The sequence below is a fragment of the Rutidosis leptorrhynchoides genome, chromosome 4 (genome assembly GCF_046630445.1).
Source record: "Rutidosis leptorrhynchoides isolate AG116_Rl617_1_P2 chromosome 4, CSIRO_AGI_Rlap_v1, whole genome shotgun sequence".
Classification (NCBI taxonomy): Eukaryota; Viridiplantae; Streptophyta; class Magnoliopsida; order Asterales; family Asteraceae; genus Rutidosis; species Rutidosis leptorrhynchoides.
Window position 1 is genome coordinate 282,623,080 of NC_092336.1, and position 20,460 is coordinate 282,643,539.

At 35.9% G+C, this 20,460-nt stretch overlaps 2 protein-coding genes across 2 annotated transcripts; both read left to right on the forward strand.

Moving 5' to 3' along the window:
- The first annotated feature begins 6,640 nt into the window (after positions 1 to 6,640).
- On the forward strand, positions 6,641 to 7,213 carry LOC139841645 (uncharacterized). The gene has a single exon (XM_071831854.1). The coding sequence runs from the start codon at positions 6,641 to 6,643 to the stop codon at positions 7,211 to 7,213; it is 573 nt and encodes a 190-aa protein (XP_071687955.1).
- A 176-nt stretch (positions 7,214 to 7,389) lies between these two features.
- LOC139841646 (uncharacterized) lies at positions 7,390 to 8,016 on the forward strand. The gene has a single exon (XM_071831855.1). It carries the CDS (start codon positions 7,390 to 7,392, stop codon positions 8,014 to 8,016), a length of 627 nt encoding a protein of 208 aa, XP_071687956.1.
- The last annotated feature ends 12,444 nt before the right edge of the window (positions 8,017 to 20,460 follow it).

Here is a 20,460-nt window from a genome sequence, read left to right on the forward strand (position 1 = left end):
TTTTGTTTATCTTGGCTTATATTGATGTATTTAGTTGCTATGTTTTTACTACCTTGTGTGTGGTTACCTAGTGATTAGTATTTATCTTGACTTATATTGTTGTAAATGAAATTCCTATGTGTTTTGTTTAATCTGATGCTTGCATTTGTTTTTATTTTGTTTTTTTTTTTTTACTTTCTTATTGTTGTCTCTAGGGCATAGACCTTTATATAAAGCAACATTTGTTTAAAGAAGGGCAGATTAGTTACGGCTGCATTTGTTTATTAACCTTTTTAGCCTTCCCTTGCCAGTAACCTGGTCAGTTAATGAGTTTTTTTTTGTTTTTTACAGCTATTTCGCCTTTGTACTGTGACTTGGGTGACTCCACGTGCGTATGTTCAAAGTGTGGGGCCCTATTTGGCGTGCTGAATGCCCGAAGGGCTACTTTAAAGATTAAAAACTGCATTACCATCGGTGTTGTGAGAATGGCCGTGTGTATTTGCCATGCTATGAAAATCCTCCTACGGTGTTCAAACAACTACTAGAGCGTCCTGGGTTCATTGAGAACATACATGTCTACAACCCGATGTTTAGCATGACTTCCTTTGGTGCCCGCGTTGACGACACCATAAATGATGGCCGCTCACCATACATGTTTAAAGTGTCTGGGCAGATTTACCATTGGATTGGTGCTTTATGTCCTCCGGAGGGAACTCATCCAAGATTTTTACAGCTTTATATATACGATACTGATAACGAAGTTGAAAATAGAATGACCCATTTTGGCGGATAGGTTTAAGATCGACTTTGCCTAGCAGTTGTCCTTCAGCTCATACACCTCCTTGATTCGCATAACGAGCTGGTTACGTTGTTTCGTACTACTAGAGATAAATGTTCTAGTGAGGAGGTACCAACCTTCATGGTATGACTGTTCAGCTTGGCCGGTTCAAAGCAGCATGCTCTTCCTACCTCCGATGTAGTCGGGGCTATTGTCTTTGACAGTGGTCCGCAAACTACTTCTGATTATGATGTAGTAATTGAACCAAGGTCTGACAGGCCGAGGAGGGTTAAAAAACTTCACCCATTGTACATGTCTTTGCAGTACCCGTTGATGTTTTTCTTTTACGAGCAAAGTTTCCATCCTGACTTGATGCTACGTGACATCCCTAGTTCACAAGGCGGTCGGCTAAAAAAAAATGTCAATGAACATGTACTATAACTATCATATTCACGATAGGCTTAATGTTTACAGCCTCATGTTGCGGGTTGGGCGCCTCTTCCAACAGTATGTTGTGACAGTTGCAGTATAGAACTTGATCGGATGGATTATATTAGAAGGAACCAGAATAATATACGAAATGAATACCTCTCAGGTTTTTACGATGCCAGTAGTAGAGGTGGCCAAACTGGTGCATATGTCGGCAGCAGAACTATTCTTCCTGTTTCGTTCACTGGTAGTCCCCGTTATATGTATAGCCATTATCTAGATGCTTTGGCCATTTTTCGGGTTTTTGGAAACCCCCAATTTTTTATCACTTTCACCTGTACTGACAAGTGGCTTAAAATAAGTCGGTATTTACGAGCTTTCCCACACCTTACACCGTCAGATCGAGCTGACATTGTAGCTCGTGTATTCTCTATGAAAGTTAAAGAGTCCGTCGTCTTCTTGAAAGAACAGAAACCTCTTGGTGATTTTAGAGGAGGTACTACATGATTGTTAATTTTTTTGTTTTTTGTTACTTTATATCATCTATATTATACAGAATCATAACCGTCGTTCGCTTTTAATTTTTCAGTACTCTATACGATTGAATTTCAAAAGAGAGGTCTGCCGCATTGTCATACATTGTTGTGGCTACATTCTACAACATCAACTCCAATTAGCGAACGTCTAGATGATTACATAAGCGCCGAACTACCTGATCCTAGAAATGATCCGCTGGTTATGCAGTTATCTCAGCTACTATGATGCACGGGCCATGTGGGGCAGAAAAACCTCGCGCACCATGTATGGAAGGTTTTGCTTGTAAGAATAAGTTTCCCAAGAAATATAACAATAAGACTTTATTCGATATTGATGGCCGCACGCACTACTGAAGGCATATCACTGGTGTCTATACCACAAGAATCGATATTAAGCTAGATAACAGCTACGTTGTATCTTATAACAGGCTGTTATATATGACTTTTCACGCACATATAAATGTTGAGTGCTACAGTTCAAAAACTCTCATCAAATATCTCTTTAAATATATCTCAAAGGGTACTGATCATTTGACTTCTCTCATTTCAAAACCAATAGGCAGCGGCAGTTGAGAGGCACCTAAAAATTCTCAAATGGTTGATGAGATATATAATTCATATATGCTCGCTTCATCTGCCAGCACAAAGTTTGCTGGCGCATTTTTAACTTCCCGATTCATCACCGTGAACCAGCTATCCAGATCCTCGCATTTTTAACTTCTCGAAAATCAACTCACCTATTTGGTTGATGCCATGCAAAAAAGTGTTGGAAACAGAGGACAAACATGAAGAAACCTTCTATTGAAAGAATATCCTACATACATCCTGCGTATGGAGAGGCTTTCTTCCTCAGAATGCTACTTTGCCATCAGAAGGGTTGCCGGAGTTTTGAAAATATCAGAACTGTTAAAAAAGTTCTCCATAGTACATATCGATCGGCTTGTGAAGCTGTTGGTTTGCTAGGTGACGATAAAGAATGGGCAATGATCGAACATAAATCTGCTCAAATAGCAAAGTTAATGTTGAGTGCATGATGGAGTGTTTAAGAACGTTTATAGCATTGTTCTTCGGTCCGATTTACCGTGAATAACCCTTATAGAGATGATGATCTATAAAAGTGTGATCAAAGCTACATCCACCATTGATGGTAACTGTCGCAACAATGGCTACTAAGGGTTGTTGCATAGGGTTTATGTTCAAAGAACATACATGTTACCGTAAGATTGTTTTCTAAATGCAATCGTGTATTCGAGTAATAAAGAAAATGCTTTATCGAGTGAAGGAGGTTAGAGTTGTATTTATAATAAAACTCTAACCCTAGATTACCTCTTAATTCACTTCTAGATCCTTCCGAATATCAACCATAAATAACGGGTTTATAGTTGGAAAAGGATCACGTTTAATTATGGATAAGATTAAATCTGATTGCTTTCGTGCGCGCTAAGTAATACTCATATGCGCGCCTCCTAACCAGATGTTTTTGTAATACTTAAGACGTGCGCGCTGCATGTGATACGTACGAGTGCCGTGCGCATAGGAACGCGTATCATTAAGTCCCCCTAGTTTAATATGATGTGCGATCAGCATGGCTTATCATGTTAAACTACCACTTAGGAACAAAATGAAACTACATGTTTAGTCTTCATATATATCTTAATTAAAATAATAGAAATTTCAAGTAACCACATCATTTAGCCAAGATTTTACCATTATGCTGCATTAATTACTAGATAGCCGTTGTCAATTAAACGTTTGCTAATGCGGTCTTGAAAATGGCTGCAGTGTAGATAATCATGATAGGCTGTCAAATCACACCTTGCATCTTGAACTTGATTGTTTCCAGTAGTTGCCTGACAAAACAGTTGTGGGTACTAGCATCTTGGACTTGATTGTTGCCGGTAGTTTCCTGAAGCAGTGCTCATACATTACATCGACATTACTGCCCGTGTCGACATTTAATCATCGCACACTGTATCTGCAATCGGTGATGCAACCTTTAATGATTATAAGAGCATGTGAAGGGTTGATTGTTTACATCGGAAGAAAGATAATAGCCTCTGTTTCCCATTCTTCCAATTGCTCGACTTTGCGCCTCTGACCAGAGTGCCAACCATGCACCATATTTATCATTTGGTCAGAGTTTTTGTCACTGCCTTTTTGTTGGTTCGGCGTAGCTTTTTCTGACTGATAGCTCTGCGACGTTGCTCCTTGCTTTTTCATTGGTTTTAGGTGATTAAGTTCACCCTTCCTTAGGCACTCGATCACTTTTTCAATAAAATATTTGCAACAATCGATTTCGTACCCATAATCGTCATGAAATTCACAAAATGTCGACTTGTCTCTCCTAGCGTATTCTAACATTTTGGCAGGGGCCACGAATGTCAAACAAATCGGTTTCGTAGCTAGTATCTCCTTCGATGTTTTAGTTAACTCGCGCATGATCGCGAAGTTCTGGCTTGGGAAGTGACCCTTCCCTTGGTTAGAATTGCTTGACTTCTGGAACTTGTTGTATTTTGATGACCCAGAACCTTGGCTGTAACTGTCACCCTTGCGCTTTGATCCCCTGTTTGTCCGCGATAAAAATCATCATCTTTATTACTCATGTTACCGAAATTTTTACCGCTATTTCGAGTAGTGTCTTCCCTCGCAAGCATATGCTTATGCGTTTCTTTGATGGCCTCGGCTAGGGTATCGGGGACCTTCATGCGCAAGCGTTGCCATAGGGAAAGATGTCGCTCTTTACACAACCCGCGTATGAAATCGAATACCTTTTGACTTTCGGGGAGGCTCGCCATCTTTGCGACCTCCTTGGTATATCGATCTATGAACTGCCCAAGGGATTCCCTTATCCCCTATCTGATGTCATGACATTCAACATGCTTACTTTTGTGGGCGCCCATGTTGCGAAAGTTTAATACCAAACGCGCTCGAAGATCATTATAGGAAGTAACAAGCGGCAGTGGCAAATTACTAAACCACTCCCTTGCGACTCCTTGTAGCAATGTTTGAAACTCAAGGCACTTGGTTTCATCGATCCAAGCCTAAGCACTCGTAGTTCCTTCATATCTTTATAGGAAATCATCCAGATCTGTGGTGCCATCGTACCACCCTATAGTTAAAGGGATGATAGGAGGAGATTCCGGTACATAATCAGCAATATGGGGCGCAAACTTTTCGTTAGCTGGCATAACCTCCATGAAAGGTTTTACCTTTCGCCCCGTTATCCCGGCGTAGAAGTTATCTAACATTCTTCACCTTTATCTGGCACCGTAAATGCCTGCGCATATTTTTCTGGTGCAGCTTGGGCCAGTTTGGTAAGTAAATCTTCTTGACTCTTTTTCTTGCTTTCCCCTGCAGAATTAGTAGTGCGCCCCGAAGGCGAACCTGGTGAAAGCAAAGATGACAACCTGGGGATAGGTGAAGGCATGTGCTTGCTTCGTATATTGTCCAAGGGAGTGCGATCGTTAGTTGGACAGCCAACATCGATGTTCTACCCCGCTAAATACTCGCATGCGCTTGCAGATGTCATTGTTCGCCAGGTATGAACCGTTGACTTTGGTGTATAAAATATGGGAAAGGACACCACTGTAGTGATAGGGGTTTCTTCCTCATAATCACCATCGTCATCTTCGTCACCTAGCACCCAATATTCATCAGTTTTTCGCGACGTTAATGGCTGTGACACTGGGGGAACAACAGCTGACGATGTTTTTGATTTTTCTATGAGCTTTACTGCTCCAGAGTTTGGAGTTTTGTTTGTGACATGAGTCTTTTCTTGGTTTGCTTGTTTCGATCCCGTAACATCAGGACCCTGAGAACGAGACGATTGATTGCTACCAGACTTTCCCATTGAAACATGTTACACAAGAATAACCACAAAAAGATTAGAAGTTTTATAGTTAATCGTTCGTAACGTATAAAACTTTTTACGCAATTCTAGTTATGGTCCCATGGATGGCGCCATTTGATCGAACATAAATTTGCTCAAATAGCAAAGTTAATGTTGAGTGCATGATGTAGTGTTTAAGTACGTTTGTAGCTTTGATCTCCGATCCGGTTTACCGTGAATAATCCTTATAGAGATGATGATCTACAAAAGGGTGATCAAAGCTACGTCCACCATTGATGGCAACTGCCGCAACAATGGCCACTAAGAGTAGGGTTGTATTTATAATAAAACCCTAACCCTAGATTACCTCCTAATTTGCTTCTAGATCCTTCCGAATATCAATCATAAATAACAGGTTTATAGTTGAAAAAGGATCACGTTTACTTATGGATAAGATTAAATCCGACTGCTTTCATGTGCGCTAAGTAATACTTGTATGCGCGCCTCCTAACCTGATGTTTTGGTAATACTTAAGACGTGCACGCTACACATGATACGCACGAGCATGGTGCGCGTAGGTATGCGTATCATTAGGCAACGGCTCTAGAAGAAGCATCTGCGTATGCAATGGTTTCCCCAGCTTCACACCCTTTTTGCTCATATTTTGGTATACTTTTTTGTCACTAATCTAGTTGAACTTTGGGAGAAGCATTGGAAATTGATGTCTGATGACATACCACTGCACGCAACCACCTCATTAAATATGCTGATGCTATAGATAAATGATGAAGACCTGCATAATTATGTTCTGTTCGAGGTTGAGGTTCTTTTATATCAATGTTCGAAGTCAATTTCTGATTATGCGCTGCCACCATTACCGTGTGACTTGCTTGTCGATCTAGCAAACAGGTTAATCATGTAGGAAAATAACTACAACTACAAATCTCTTAACGTCGAACGATTAGAACTAGAAAGCAAGATAAACTTAGAACAGAAACAAGTGTATGAAATGGTAACAAATGCTTCATTTTCTAACCAGACTGAGTTAGTTTTTGTGTATGGACATGGTGGCACAGGCAAAAAATTCTTATGGAAATCGATTATCACGCATTAAGAGCAAGAGGGAAGATTGTACTGGCCTTGGCATCGTCCGGTATTGCTTCTCTGATACTTCCTTCAGAAAGAACCGCTCATTCTCAGTTCAAATTTCCGCTGGACTTGACCGATGAATCCATGTGTAATATAAAGAAAAATACTCAGATGGCGAAACTGATCGAGAGTACAGATCTAATTATTTGGGATGAGGCACCAATGAACGACAAAAGCTGCTTCAAAGCTCTGGACAAGAGCCTAAGAGAGATTCGGGACAACAACGAAGCACCTTTTAGGGGCAAGTCTTTAATTCTCGAGGGTGATTTTAAACAGACGTTACCGGTAAAGAAAAATGGAAGTAAATCTGAGATATTAGCAGCTTGCATCACAACTTCGTATATGTGGCGAGGCTTCAAAGTGTTTGTTCTAACACAAAATATGAGGTTAGTGCAGCCAGGTCTGTCGGCATCTGAAAAGGCGAGAAATGAGGAATTGTCAAGGTGGATATTAAGTTTGGGCAATGGTCATGTAGGAACGCCTGATTTGGAGGACCAACATAATAGCCGTTAGGTGTGTATTCTGGATAGCTATTGCATTCCTGAAGATGAAAATGGGCTGCAAAATCTCATTTCTTTTATATACCCCTGTTAATAGTTGCAAAATCCAACTGCCGCTGAACTCCAACAGAAGGAAATCGTCTGCCCAAAAACGATGATGTAGATGCTATAAACAAGATTATCGTCGATATGGTTGATGGCCGGGTGACAACCTGCAACAGTAATGACACTGCAACACTGCGTGGAAATGACTGCGGTGAGTCAGAACTGATATATCCAAAGAAATACCTAAACACGCTCAAATATCCTGGCCTCCCATCACACGTCCTAGATTTAAAAGTAGGGGTACCAACCATTCTGTTATGTAATATAAATGTTTCTGCTGGGCTCTGTAATGGTACAAGGATGATTATTACTCAACTGCTAAGTAAATCGGTTGAGGCTGAAACAATCACGGGCACGCGCGTTGGTGAGAAAGTCTTCTTCCCAAGAATGAAACTTATCCACAAAGAACCATCACTACCATTTCTTCTAAAAAGACAACAGTTTCTGTTAAAAGTTTTGTATGCCATGACCTCAAACAAAAGTCAAGGTCAATCACTCAACAAGATAGGTTTTTATTTAAGAAAAACCATATCCCCTCACGGGCAATTATATGTCGTACTCGCAAGAGCTACATCACCAGAAGGTTTAAAAGTTTTGATCAAACAACAAGAAGATCACGGGCCTAATGTAACAAACAATGTCGTCTATACAGATTTCCTATCCTCAATTCTTGACTTTGAGCCAGCACCAACTGGCCATATTAGCCGTTAAAAAACACATCCAAAAAATAAATATGTACATAGTTAATACATATGTATTATTATATTACTAATATTTTTTACTTTAATAGGGTGGCACAAATAACAGCTCTGGCACAGCTAGTCCCGGGTGATAGAAACAGGACAATTGCAGCTAGGATCTACTGAAAGTGGTAACTTACAGGTTTCACAACCAGGCTCCTACTGGATACTCCTGCATGCTAATTGATAAGATGGTCTCTTACTTCTAAACTATTTTATTAGGTATCTGTATGTTTAATTTAAAACACCTATCTGACATTGTATATTTCATTATGTAGCACTATCCTATGCTCGTGAACATGCGCTTTGGTGACAAAGATTTTCTTGACAACCTTATGCACTTGAACAAAGTCTACGTGATTGGAAACTTCTCATGTCATGCAACAACTAGGTGGGAGAAAGTGTTATCCAGGCCGACAACCTCCGTTTTTGATCGCAACACATCTTTTGAAAAACTCCCACTCGCAAACTTCCCCGACCATTTCTTCGACTTTGTAGCATACAATAAACTCTACAGACATGTCTGGAACAACATTGTACTTGCAGTTAAACTTAACATAGCAGCAGTAACTTTTTCGATTATGCTTAGACAGCCATTGATGTGTGCTTTACACAAACAAACTACATTGGCTGTACTGACCACCTTAAAGACCCAGTTTTGATGGGAGATGCTAATCCCAGGCAGGTTATAAGAAGAACTATTAGCCTCACAAACCTCGAGTAAGCCATTGTTTACCAAATAAATAAAATTTAACTACTTATCTATTTTCTATCTTTACATGTAGCGAGTGCTGATTCTATGACTCTTTATCTAACATGCACAGTTTGAAACATTTCAACATTTAATAATTAAAAACTGTTATTAGATATTTTTGACCGCTAACATTATTGTACAATCGGTAGCTTATAAAAGGCAGTCCCATAATTAGCTTATGAATAATGTTTTATTGACAAATTCATATGCAGCGGTGACGCAGTTCAAGTAACTCTCTGGAACGAGCAAGCAACCGCTTTTGATGTAGATGCATACGACTCTATGGTAAAATGTGTTATTTTAGCAGTCAGCTCGTGCCAACTGAAAATTTACCGCGGTACAAACAAACAAACTTATAATTTCTCCCTAAATACTTGATCTACTCATGGGTTAATGGTGGGCTGATTTAGTAACTAATATTTACATTTTCTGTTTCAAAATGTGTGCTCTAGCTTAATGGAACCCATGCTACACATTATTACTTCAACCCAGCAATACCAGAATTTATCGATTCGATTGATGAGTAATGACCACTTTTGCTCCTATCATGGAAAACATTTATAAATAAATGCTTCAAAATAATTGACATAACTTATTTACGAAGTCACAGGGTGCGCTTCCTAGCAAACCCGCCACTGCTTATTACTCGACAAAGGTCTCCTGACATGGCAATTGAGCGCATCCGGAACAGGTTTCCTATCGCAGAATTCCTGACACACAATCTCAACAACTACAAGGAAAGTATAATATTGATACAAAATAAGCTACTTTCTAATTGCAACTTCATTACACGTAGATAAAAATACTTGTACACTCTGTAGACTGGTACTAGAGACTGGTACTATAAAAGTTGCAACGAATGCTCCTATAAGATCGTAGAGGAAGTTGACGAACCTATCAAACACACCTGCAGAACCCACAGCCCCCAGCCATCATCGAGCAAGTAGGTGGTAATAGAGACTGGTACTATAAAAGTTGCAACGACTGCTCCTGTAAGATCGTAGAGGAAGTTGACGAACCTATCAAACACACCTGCAAAACCCACAACCCCCAGGCAACGTACAGACCTACGTATGAAAATCATAACACCTTAATTTTGTTCCATCCATGTTCATACTAATTAAATTGCCAAACTCATTATGTGTTATCTATGTTTATACTAAATTACAAACGATTTATACGTGGTAGTTACTATTTCAAAACAATAGTCAATGACGCCTCAACTATTGCATTCTTTACCTTCTTCGCGGACGTTGGGAATCAAATTGTCGGCCACACATGCAACGAGGTGGTAATAATTAGAGGGTTTGATCAGGCTCATAAACTACCAGACCTTAAAAAAGCCATTGAAGTACAGTCACACACATTTCAGTTCCATTATAACCCTCAATCAAGGAAACAACACCCTGAATTCATTGTGGACAGACTACTTGATAAAGTACCAAATGAAACACCGATTGGCAGTCCATCTAAAACTTCCACAGGAGTTCAGCAAAACGCAACAGGTTCGGTTGTTAGGCCATCTTCTTCTTATTGTTCCTGGTGTCTTATATTAACTTTTTGCCTTGCCCTTCTGATTTACTCTTTTATTATTATTATTATTATTATTATTATTATTATTATTATTATTATTATTATTATTATTATTATTATTATTATTATTATTATTATTATTATTATTATTATTATTATTATTATTATTATTATTATTATTATTATTATTATTATTATTATTATTATTATTATTATTATTATTATTATTATTATTATTATTATTATTATTTTGCCGGTGTGTGTATACTTATTATACCCAATATGCCATTAGCCAGGTTCGGAGACCACCACCCCTCGGAGACCACCACCCCACCTCGACCAAACGAGTAGTCAGAACCGATGAAAGTACCAAAGGACGTCACAAACCACAGGTCAGCAAGGCGCACTCTATTCATCGCATATACTACTGAAGATGAAGGAGGCGCAAAGAAAATGTGTGGGGCCTAGGGAAAATAGAAACGTGCATCTGCTCCTATATTTTGGGAGTGAACAGTCACGAGGCAATACCCAAAAACCTTTGTATAGTTTTGAAAATCTGCCGCTACTCCGTCTTACTTATATGTCTAAGCTTTATGTTCTCGCATGTTTGTAATCATCAACCACTTTATGTTGTAAATTATGGTAATTTGTTAGCTTTGTAATCGTTCCTAAAACAGTTCATCACATAGCTTATGTTCACTTTGTAACTTTATCGTTCTGCAATTTTCAAGTGGCGATATGCAGAATGCTTAATGAATATGTCAATTTAGCTATTTGAAGCCTATACAATTGGTGCCCTTCTATTTTTATGCTCCTTACAATCGTTGAAATGTTTTTTAAGTCGTTTAAAGAAGTTCGGGTTGTGAAACTCTTAATAATAAACCGTGGAACTAGGACGTAAGGTTGATTCAAAAAATTAGGAAACCTATTAACTAATAAGAAACACCTATTTAATGACTCAAACAAAGTTTAAATTTTTTGGTTTACATGACCTTTCACTCCTATTGATTGATTACTTGATATGTTAGAGTGCAAATTGCTAGCATACTCAAAACATTGGATAGTTGTGGATCACATATAATATATATGACCTTATAGTTGTTTGGTTCAAGCCCACTTGGTAGCCATTTAGAAAATGCTATTTACCGGATAATTTTGATCCAACCCATTTAAACATATCCGTTTAAAAAAAGAGGGAGTATATTTAATATATATTTACAGACAAAATATTCCCCCACCTGCTCAAGTACCAAATATATTGCAAAGATATCTTCACCTGCCACCATCTCTTTACTTGCAAAAGCTTCTCAACAACAACTGTGACGACCCGCCAAGTACCCTTAACGGCTCCGTCACTTGGTCCCACAGCTTGATCATAACTCTAAATGAATTTAACTAATAACATTGCATTCTTTATTTAAAAATGATTTCCTATAAAGGAAACCTGTAATAAATGTAAGTTTAGAAAAACTAACATAAGTAATTAACCAAAAGTTGACCAAAACCAAGTAACAAACACCCACAATTTCATGTAACCAAAACAGAATGCAAGTTTAATGTTTAACAAAAGCTGCCAATATGTATGCAGACTCTCTAAGCACAGCGGAAGCAATCAGTCAAGTACCTAAGAAAACATGGGAGTAAACTGTCAACAAAAATGTTGAGTGAATTATTGGTTTAAATAACATATAAGCTTTAGACCACAAGATTTCAAATGTTAGAAAACATAAAAACATTATTCCATTAACCCGTGAGCCACCTGGTAGCCACTTAACCATTCCTTACCCTTAACATACAACAATATACATGAACAGGTGTATCTTTAAAAATCACGAAGTACAAATACATTCCGATTATAAATTGCTAGCATGACTAGCATGAAATGGGGCTGTCAAGCCTGAGAGATCTATCCATATGATTTGTGTTCACCTGTAGAAACTGGTGATTACAGTTACCAGATTAGGGAATATTTTCGTTCAACTCACCATAAATAACTTAAATTAATTTCCACTTGTGTCTAAAATGTAAAACAAAAGCTGCATGTAATCTCATCTCAAAAATACTTTAAAATAGTATGAAAAACGAGACTATAATTCACCTTAAGCAAATGAAGCAAAAAGGAAACAAGTATGCGAACAGCAAAGGCAATTGATCAAGAATGATCACAACTCCGATCTAAAAATAAAGCAGGTCAATATAAATAACTAACTTATGTCAAGTCTTAGTATGTTAACCGTAGTGCTTGTTGTAGTAAAGCAAAGAACAATAATCGCTATGATTCGGTATGATTATGATAGCGTAAAAGACGTACTTCCTGTTTTTAGAAAGTTTCTATTTTTAATAAGTTTTCATTTTTGGAAAGTTTCTATTTTTGGAAAGTTTCTATTTTTAGAAAGTTCCTTTTTTGGAAAGTTTCTATTTTTGAAAAGTTTTGTTATTTAGAAAAGTCAACAAAAGTCAACTGAAAGTCAAAGTCAACTCAAGTCAACCTTAAAGTTTAAAGTATAAATCACATTAATAATATTAGTTATAAAATTATTTAAAATAAAAATTAGTATAAACTAGTCATATCATAAGTTTAATTAAATTAATTTGAGTTATAAAGTTAATATAAGTTTAAATGATATAATAGATATAACATAAGTATTTAATTAATTAATTAAATATTAGTCATATCATAAGTATTATTAATTAATAATGAATTATTAATCATAATATAAGTATCTTAAATTAATTATGCAATGTTACACATATCATAAGTATTTTGTTATAATTATTAAACCATAAGTATTTAATAATTAAATTGTATCATAAATAATTAATAACTAAGTCTTATAATAAATAAATAAATAAATAATTAATTTGTATTATAAGTTTTGATTTAATAATCTCATGTCATAAGTTTTATACTTAACATAAGTCTTCCATTAAAAATATTTGTATTATTAAATCATAAGTTTAATTATAAGAATAATTAAATCATAATATAAATGTTAAATGATATAATAAATATATATCATAAGTATTAATTAATACTCCATAATAATTACTTTTATAACATAAGTAATTTAATAATAATGTAAATTATTATTTATATACCTAAGTTCAATTTTATAACCATAAGTTTCATTAAAATTTTGCCGGGTCATAACTTGAGCCTCGGGTGTCGGTTTTTGACGAATCTTATATATATCCTCGTCTAACAAACCATCCCGACACCTTAGAATACTCAAGAACACCCCAAAATCAGTTCATATGGTCGTGATGAACAGGCATGAACTAAACATTTCATTAATCTGTTTCAAAACTTGTTTTAGTCATTCAGGGTGATCCATGGCTCGGGTTTCGATGACCCGAACATGAAATTTCATCCAATAATCAATCCTAACCCAATGGTACACCCCAAAATCTCAAATTATGGTCCCAAAGTCGGAGCATAACCTGGTTTCACAATTTGTACACTTCAATCTTTCAAAACCCAAAATCAAGCATAGATTTTGATCCGTAACTCGAAACGAGATGAATCCAAAGCCTAAAATTATGTACTCAATGAGAGGAACTCATTTATACACTTTAATTAATCAAAAACATTAGCCAAATATACCGATTTTTATCAATAAAGATGCTATCCACGAATTGATCAACCGAAAACATACGCAATTGAACATTTCTAAGCATAATAACAACAATACAACAACATACAAGCACTAATACATCAACATACATATAAAATCAGTAAAATAAGATGAAAATGAAAAAGTTAGGGTTTTTTATTATACCCTAATCAACAATCAAGTGATATAGACGTGTAGAGATCGAAGAGTAGAATCCGTTTATGATGAAAGCCCAAAATCTTCAAAGCAAAAAATCAAAAGATAAAGATGAATGTGTGTGTCAGAGGTGACGGCCTAAGGGAGGAGAGGAAGGAGAAAAAAATTAGATTTAGGTTAGAATGAAATGTAGTAGTGATAAAAGGCTTAAGTGAATGATTAAATGCCAAAATTACAAAATTAATCCCATGTTTAATGGTGGTGGGTTTCGGCCAATTCAAGGGGGAAAGTTGGCTCCCATTTTGCCCATCTTTGATTAATGTTCAATAGATTGTGGCCCGAAAACTCGAACGAAGCCAGATTTGCGAAAACGCCATTATACTATTAAATCTTCGGAAGAAACACGTACACGCGAAAAATAAAATATAGAAATATTCTATAAAATCATATGATATAAAAATATCATAAATAAAATAATTTGGATTCGAAAATTGCGAAAGTCTAATTATTGGTTTGAAAACCGAAATGATTTACCGGATAGAAATCCAAGATACGTAGAAACGTAAAATTCTAAATACGAACACATATATTCATATAACACATAATAAGGAAATATTATTATTAAAATAATAATATAAGTCATAGGAATTACGTGGCACGAATATCAATTAACGGACGTTAAATATAAACGAAAAAATATAACGGAAAAAGTAGGGTCGTGACAGTACCTTCCCGTTACGAAACCCGAAATTTAAGCAGGTGCAGTGGTTGACTTGCCATTTGAGACCAATGCGGGTATTTCTGCCTCTCTGATCTTCAGGTTCCCAAATGAACTCGGGCCTGTGTCTTGCATTCCATCTAAATCAGACGATAGGAATCTTACTTTTCTTGAGTCTCTTAACCTCTCGATCCATAATCTCGAAAGGTTCCTCAATAAAATGAAGCTATTTATCGATGTGAAGTTCATCAATGTGAATGGTTTTAACGGCCTCAGCCAAACACTTCTTAAAATTAGATGCATGAAAAACGTCATGAACAGCGCTAAGCTCTTGTGGCAATTTCAAACGATAAGCCACGGTTGATCATATACGTACATATGTATATGTATATTTTTAGTGCGAAAAGCCACATAAGGACAAAGACACGAAACTGATGAACCGCGGTAAATGCTAATGAATGCGGTGAGATTACGCGTCATATTAAAGAGTGCGTAGGATTCTCGCAGTACTTATGCGGAATGCCTTAGTGCGCGCACATCTTACTTCTGACGAAAATCTCAAGCTTATAAATAAGGAGCTTGGCCTCTCATTTTTAGGTTGTTGATTCTGGAAGAATTGCTCTAGCCATATTGATCTCTCTCGTGAGTTTGCCCGAGACTTGATCTTTGTTGGTTAAGGTAATTTACGAAGACCGGGACATGGTTGTTGATCTTTTAGCACTTAATGAAATAAGACAATAAGATCCCAAAACCATGATTGACATCAATTATACCCCCTCATTGCACTCAATCCTTGATTAGCCTTAATTGTATAATCTAGGATTGATCAACGGTTCCAAATCTTTCAATAATCTCAAACGGACCAACATAGCGAGGATTCAACTTTCCCCTCTTACCAAAATGTATACCTTCAACATGACACGATCACTAACTTGAAACTCTAAAGGTTTCCTTCTAACATCGACATAACTCTTTTGCCGACTCCTGGCGGTTTTCAACCTTTCTTTAATCTGCACAATCTTCTTGGTAGCCTCATGAATAATTTCTGGGGTTGTGAGTTGAGCATCCACATCCTCATTCTAACATATAGGAGACCTATATTTTCTACCATATAGTGCCTCAAATGGTGCGTCTTTAATACTTGCATGATAGCTGTTATTATAAGAAAATTCAGCTAACGAAAAATATATATCCCACCCATTACTGAAATCAATAACACATGCTCATAACATGTCTTCCAGCGTTTGAATAGTCCTTTCACTCTAACCATCGGTCTGTGGAAGATAAGTAGTGCTCATATCCACTTTGGTTCCCAAAGCTTCCTGTAGAGATTACCAAAACCTCGATGTAAATCGACTGTCTCGGTCTGAAATAATGGACACATGAACACCATGTCTTGAAATGATTTCTTTCAAATGTAAACGAGTAAGCTTCTCCATCGAATCAGTTTCTTTTATTGGCAATAAATGAGCTGACTTGGTGAGTCGGTCAATAATAACCCAAATAGTATCATATCCACCCACAACTCTCAGTAATTTCGTAATAAAATCCATTGCAAAACCTTCCCATTTCCACTCTGGAATTTCAGATTGCACTAAAAGTCCGGACGGTTTATGATGTTCTACTTTAACTTTAGCACAAGTCAAACACTTAGCTACGTAAGTAGCTACATCAACCTTCAAATTAGGCCACCAATATAACTCCTTGAGATCATGATACATCTTCCCCAAACCAGGGTGAATAGAGTATCTTGACTTATGAGCTTTATCAAACACAAGTTGTCTTAAGTCACTAAATTTCAGAACCCAAAGACTTCCCGAAAAATACCTTAAATTGTTTACTCAAGCCTTTGACCTTTTCATTTACGAAATTCTCCTCCTTCAAGGCTTCTTGTTGTGCCTCCCGAATCTGCCTTGCGAGGTTTGTTCGGATAGTCATATTCAAGGCTCAAAACCTACGAGGTTCACTTCTCTCTTTTCGACTCAAAGCATCAGCCACAACGTTGGTTTTTCCCGGATGATAAAGGAGTTCACAATCATAATCGTTCAACAACTCAACCCATCTTCACTGTCTCCTATTCAATTGTTTTTGATCAAAGATATGTTGAAGACTCTTGTGATCAGTGTACACTGTACATTTGACCCCATACAAATAATGTCTCCAAATCTTGAGTGTGAACACAATAGCTCCCAATTCTAAATCATGGGTCGTATAATTTTGTTCGTGAATCTGGAAAAGTCTTGGATGAACCTTCTGTAATAACTAGCCAATCATAAAAATTGACGTATTTGTGTTGGAGTTCTTGGGGTTTCCCATTTTTCAATAGTTTCAACCTTGCCGGGGCATCCTAAATACCTTCTTTGCTAATTATATGACCGAGAAATTGCACATCCTTCAACCAAAATGCACATTTCGAAAACTTAGCGTACAGTTCTTCCATTCTCAACCAATCAAGCATTATTTTCAAATGTTCTTCATGCTCTTGGTCATTCTTATAGTATATACGTATGTCATCAATAAAAACATTAACAAACTTGTCCAGATATGGACCACACACACGGTTCATGGGGTCCATGAACATTGCCAGTGTGTTAGTTAATCCAAACGACATAACCAGAAATTCATAATGACCATAGTGGGTTCTAAAAGCTGTCGTCAGAATATCTTCCTTCTTAACACGTAATTGATGATAACCAGAATGTTAATAGATCTTAGAATAAATACACGAACGTTGCAGTTGATCAAACGAGTCATCGATTCTCGATAGTGGATAACGATTCTTAATGGCAAGTGATCAAGCATATTTTCACGAGGTCAAGGTGAACCTACGCTTGAGTGTATGATAGGGTTTAAGGACTAACAATATTCAAACCTCCGACACTTAGTCGTGGATAACCCACATCGGTATCGTTTTGATTCCGACAGGGTGGCCAATTTGAGAGTCCAACAACAACCCAGCATACGAGGTTGAGTGGCCCAAAGACATGAAGGTTTTATAGTTTGAGGCATACCTGAAAGTCTTTACGTGTGAGATCGTATGAAGCTTGTTCGTACGATAATGTGTATGCTTGATAATGCTAAAAACGAACATATATTTCATAGCATTATCCCTCAAGAAAGACAAGCTTTTAGTTGCAATTTTTCTATTTACAAGTGATATTCCTTTAAATAATAAAAGGTGAAGACAAAAGACAGATTTGACGAATTGAAGACGCAAACGATCAAAAAGCTCAAAAGTACAAAATACAATCAAAGTGGTTCAAATTATTGATGAGAAACGTCTCAAAATTACAAGAGTACAAGTCGCAAAACGTAAAATACAAGATATTAAATTGTACGTAAGGACGTACAAAAATCCGGAACGGGGACCAAAGTCAACTCTCAACGCTCGACACAACGGACTAAAAATTATGAGTCAACTATGCACAAGAATATAATATAATATTTATATAATTATATAAAATTATATATATTATATTATATAATAAAAAAATAACGTCGAAAAGCAAGAAAACAAAGCAATGTAAGCTGTCCCAGATGGCCATGCGATCGCATGGCCTGGAAGCACGATTCTCATGCGATCGCATGAGCCCAGAATACTGGCCACATCTATAAATTGCAACGAATTCGGCCAGGGTTATATATATATATATATATATATATATATATATATATATATATATATATATATATATATATATATATATATATATATATATATATATATCTTTTTCTTTTCTCTTATCCTATGTATCAAATATCACTCCAAATATTAATCTCAATTTGTAATTTTAATTTTAAGTTAGTGATAATAATAAGGTTAGGTTAGTCGAATGTCTTAAGGTTTTGCAAGTTGAAACTCTGTCCGTGTACCACTACGCTATTAATATCCACTGTAAGTTATGTTAAATTTTATTGTTAAATTAATGTCTCGTAGCTTAGTTATTATTATGCTTATTTAATGCCGAAGTAATCGTGATGTTGGGCTAAATATTAAAATTGGGTAATTGGGCTTTGGACCATAATTGGGGTTTGGATAAAAGAACGACACTTGTGGAAATTAGACTATGGGCTATTAATGGGCTTTATATTAACTAAATGATACCTCGTTAATTTAATATATTGACTTATAATTTGACGTATTTATATATAACCACATACGCTTGACTGGGCACGGTGGGCGGGATATCTATAAATACTAATAATTGTTCATTTTACCGCACATGAAACTGGATTAATAGTTAATAGACTTGTTGAAACAGTGGTGGATTACATTCAAGGGTAATTGGTGTAATTGTTAACAAAGTATTAAAACCTTGGTTTACACGCAGTCGATAACCTGGTGTATTCATTAAACAAAGTATTAAGACCTTGTTACAATTCGAATCCCCAATTAGTTAGAATATTTGACTTCGGGAATAAGAATAATTTGACGAAGACTTCCGCATTTTATGATTATGACTGATGGACGATTATGGACAAATCCGTATGGACATATCAAATAATCCAGGACAAAAGACAATTAACCCATGGGAATAAACTAAAATGAACACGTCAAACATCCTAATTACGGAAGTTTAAATAAGCATAATTCCTTTATTTCATATTTAATTTCCTTTATTTCATATTTAATTGCACTTTTAATTATTGCACTTTTATTTATTGTCATTTTAATTATCGTACTTTTTAATTATCGCAATTTTATTTACCGTTATTTATTTATCGCATTTTTATTTATCGCAATTTCATTATCTTTATTTACTTTACGCTTTAAATTAAGTATTTTATATATTTAATATTTTACATTAGGTTTTAACTGCGACTAAAGTTTTAAAATCGACAAACCGGTCATTAAACGGTAAAATTCCCCTTTTATAATAATAATATTATTTATATATAATTGTATTTTTACAATTATAAGTTAAAACTAATATAGCGTTAAACTTGGCGGAGTTCCCTGTGGACGAACCGGACTTACTAAAAACTACACTACTGTACGATTAGGTACACTGCCTATAAGTGTTGTAGCAAGGTTTAGGTATATCCATTCTATAAATAAATAAATATCTTGTGTAAAATTGTATCGTATTTAATAGTATTTTCTTGTAAAAATATAACTATTTTGTACATTACCTCGCACACATCAAGTATTTTTGGCGCCGCTGCCGGGGACTTCCTGCTTAAACGCCAGAAGCGCAACGCTATATATATAAAAAAAAGATTTTATTAGAGTTTTATTAAGTTTTTATTAAAAATATACGTTTTTAAAAAATAAAAAATATACAAAAATATAAAAGAAAAATATCTATATATTTATGTTTAAGAGTTTGTTTAAAATATATAAAGTTAAAAAAGTATTTTTATTTCTATTTTAGTTTTTAAATATAAGTATTTTATTATTTTATATAAATATTTATTTATTTTAAAAAAATAGCAAAACAGAAAAAAAAGAAAAAAAAATATAAAAAGTACTCGACCCGATCACTGTTGCAGCCCAAAGTTTGGCCCGAAACCCTACTCCATGTGACCGCATAGATTTTTGACGTGAGGACCATGCGATCGCATGGACCTGTCTGACACGCCACATTTGACTGCCAACTGCAATAATTACGGAGTAATAATTATTATTATTATTTAATT

Bases quoted from the DNA above. Each gene is read 5' to 3' on its own strand.
- LOC139841645 (XM_071831854.1), top strand. From the start codon at position 6,641: ATGGAAATCGATTATCACGCATTAAGAGCAAGAGGGAAGATTGTACTG.
- LOC139841646 (XM_071831855.1), top strand. From the start codon at position 7,390: ATGGTTGATGGCCGGGTGACAACCTGCAACAGTAATGACACTGCAACA.